Source organism: Sitodiplosis mosellana, unplaced genomic scaffold, assembly GCF_009176505.1.
Source record: "Sitodiplosis mosellana isolate CC-2019 unplaced genomic scaffold, AAFC_SMos_1.0 Smas_scaffold_7122, whole genome shotgun sequence".
NCBI lineage: Eukaryota > Metazoa > Arthropoda > Insecta > Diptera > Cecidomyiidae > Sitodiplosis > Sitodiplosis mosellana.
The window spans coordinates 1-2715 of record NW_022602234.1 but is presented as its reverse complement, the minus strand read 5'-3'; the positions used below and the strand labels follow the sequence as shown (position 1 = coordinate 2715).

Genomic DNA, 2715 nt, shown 5'->3' with positions numbered 1-2715 from the left:
CATGTTTTTCTACCTGCACAGAAATGCACATTGGCTTCATCGGGTATGTGGGTTGAAGTAGTAAAACTTACGCATAAATTGAACATCAAAACAAATTGAACTTGAATTCAAATTTGATTCATCTGCAGATTTTTTGTAAAGGCCGAAGTAAATGCGAGTAATCAAATGGCAGAAACTACGACAGTGACAATTGGAATGAATGGTCAGCCAAAGAACTCAAATGAGATGTGTGAACGTGCACATTCAAATTTTTCGTTAAAGCAAACGATAAATTTGAATGGATCTGGAAGTTTTATTTCAAATTCATTAATTGTGGATTTGCTGTGAGCACAGTGACTGTTTCAATCTAGGTTTCAATACTTTCAATTCTCTTTTTTGTTTGTTGATCAACGAACATTTTGATATTAGCTATGTATACCATCCATTGTGCGAAAATTGTCTATCGTTTGAAAAAAATTGCTTTAGTTGATATTGCAAAATCTTGTTTTTCATACTTTTTCATTCAAAAATAGACGTTAATTTATTTACTTGAATGTACTGACAGTTTTTTTTTCTTACAAAGTTAACTATTTGTTTATCCCATTAAATACCAGGGTTCTTATCGGTTCTTATTAAAGAATTGGCTGATTGGCAAATGTGAATGGCATTTTTCTCAAACTAGGAGAAATTTAGTGATCGATTTGGTTCATGCAAATGTAAAAAATATTTTAAAATTAAGTTTAGGTAAATTCATGCAATGTTTTAACATAGTCCGCTAAAAATGGTTTCTTTTGTCATAAAATTGGATGCTAATGACTTAAACTGAATTAAAACTGAGTCAACTTATTGACTTCTTATATCCTATGTGTTGATTAAGCTCTTGAGCTCACTCCCAAAAGTTGATCACCGATTCACTGCTCAGCACAATCGTCCACGGCAATTTTGTGCCCCGCAACTGCATAGAGTATGGTACCTTTCATTCAAATCATAGTGATAATTGAACGTTAATTCTTCGCCGGCTTTTACTAGGTCCTTGGTGAAAAATGCAATGACTGGAAAACGTTCATCATCACCAATGAACACGCGCTGCTCAAACATGTTTGGGTTGCACGAATGCTGGAATTTAAAAGTATGGTTTCCATAATAGTTCCAGCCAAAATTTTAACAACAAAATCATTCTGACTGACACTAGAACTTACATTAAAGAATCGTGAAATGTTGCCAGAATAAAGGCTATCAACCACAAATTCTTCTATTTCTTCTGTATTTTCTTCGGATTCCGAATCAGATTCTGATTCGGAGTCGTTTGCATCAAGCCATGTGACCACCTTGGGAAAAAAGTTGAGAAAATCTTGAACAACTTCATCACTGTCGAGTCGACCTCGTTTCGGATTCGACGATGATAATGATGTCTTTCGTTCAACAGACCGTTCACCTAATGGATTTTCAAATTAAAGTAAAAATTCACATGAAATGATTGAATTCAAAACAAAATCTGAAAAACTCGCAAAATTGAGTAAAACGCACCCATTGAAAAATGATAGCGATGATTCAATCGGCTTACAGCGGTTTCATTGTCAATTATCTCGCCAATGTAGCTTGCGACGTAAGTGCCGCGCGGTAAATCGGTCAATGTACGTACGCCGCGGCCTTTTGACGCCGTTTGGAACAATTGCAATTTGAGCTGTAAACCTCTTTGAACCAGTCGATTTTCGCATTTGTTCGCATTGCATTTGCATTCAGGGCCACATTCAACGATTCCACTGACCGTGTGATTCAATCGGAAATTCTTGTAGCCAACGGCCTTGTTTTTAGACAGATCTTTTGAATTTGGATTAATCGGCCGTTCGAGCATCTTTTCGATGGTGAGACGCCAACAGCTGCATTTTTCCTTGTCAACACAGTTGTTGGCACAGTTACAGCAACGATTCAGGTTTTTCTTCAATTCGATGTCTTTTATGGCCAACTTATTTTCAGTGATATAGTTGAATTCCTTGTCCAACTCAAGACCACCGTCACAGATGGAAATCGGTAAATTGTCACGGTCAATGATCTGAAACATGAATTTTTCGATTTTCAATTGGATTGAAGATAAATTATTCATGAAAAAGATCAAAATTACCGCAACAGTCCTATATGGCAATTGGCGATTTTCAGATGGTTGAAAGCCTTTTTCCAAGGAAAATGATTCGATGCGCAGCTTTGAGTCGACTTTTGTTAAATATTCCCGTATGGCGCCATATGTTCTTAGTTTGCGATTGCATGGTGATTTATAGAACGATGGTCCTGATTCAGTGTCCATGAAATGTTTGAAACCAACTGCCAATGGTCGATGGAATAGGCTGAATTTTTCGATTTGTGTTCCATCTTCCAGCCGCACACAATCATGGTTACATTCATGATTTCGATGCCATGACCAACCATTGGGCTCAGGCGCTTGTTTGTTTCTTCGTGATGCACGGACTGGCACTGAACATCGTTCAATCATGATGCAGTCTTCATCGTTCGTGCTGTAATCGGTTTCGAAATGCGTGAAATGGAACAATTTATCAAGCATTTTTCTTTCGATCAATTTCCGCCACACTTGTTCGATCCGGGGTGAACCCAAATACAACCATTCATATCGATCCGGTTGTTCGTCTTGCATGAAACGAAATTGAGCCAGCGGTAGATCAATTTCGGTCGTTGCCGCTTGAACCCACTTGCCATTCAGTTCGATTGACACCACTTCGCCGA

The 2715-nt window shown here is 37.8% G+C and overlaps 1 protein-coding gene across 1 annotated transcript; it reads right to left on the bottom strand.

The window, feature by feature from the left end:
* Window positions 1-703: 703 nt before the first annotated feature.
* Window positions 704-2685, bottom strand: LOC129580150 (histone-lysine N-methyltransferase SETDB1-like). Its single transcript, XM_055470354.1, has 4 exons — window positions 2102-2685; window positions 1507-2032; window positions 1179-1414; window positions 704-1095 (listed from the first exon to the last, which is right to left on the bottom strand). The coding sequence occupies exons 1-4, from the start codon at window positions 2624-2626 to the stop codon at window positions 898-900; spliced, it is 1485 nt and encodes a 494-aa protein (XP_055326329.1). The 5' UTR covers window positions 2627-2685; the 3' UTR covers window positions 704-897.
* Window positions 2686-2715: the final 30 nt, after the last annotated feature.

Coding starts and splice junctions, on each gene's coding strand:
- LOC129580150 (XM_055470354.1), bottom strand. CDS start 2,626: ATGCAAGACGAACAACCGGATCGATATGAATGGTTGTATTTGGGTTCA. Junction 2,033..2,101: donor TGCCATATAGGACTGTTGCG/GTAATTTTGATC, acceptor TTCATGTTTCAG/ATCATTGACCGTGACAATTT. Junction 1,415..1,506: donor TCGCTATCATTTTTCAATGG/GTGCGTTTTACT, acceptor AAAATCCATTAG/GTGAACGGTCTGTTGAACGA.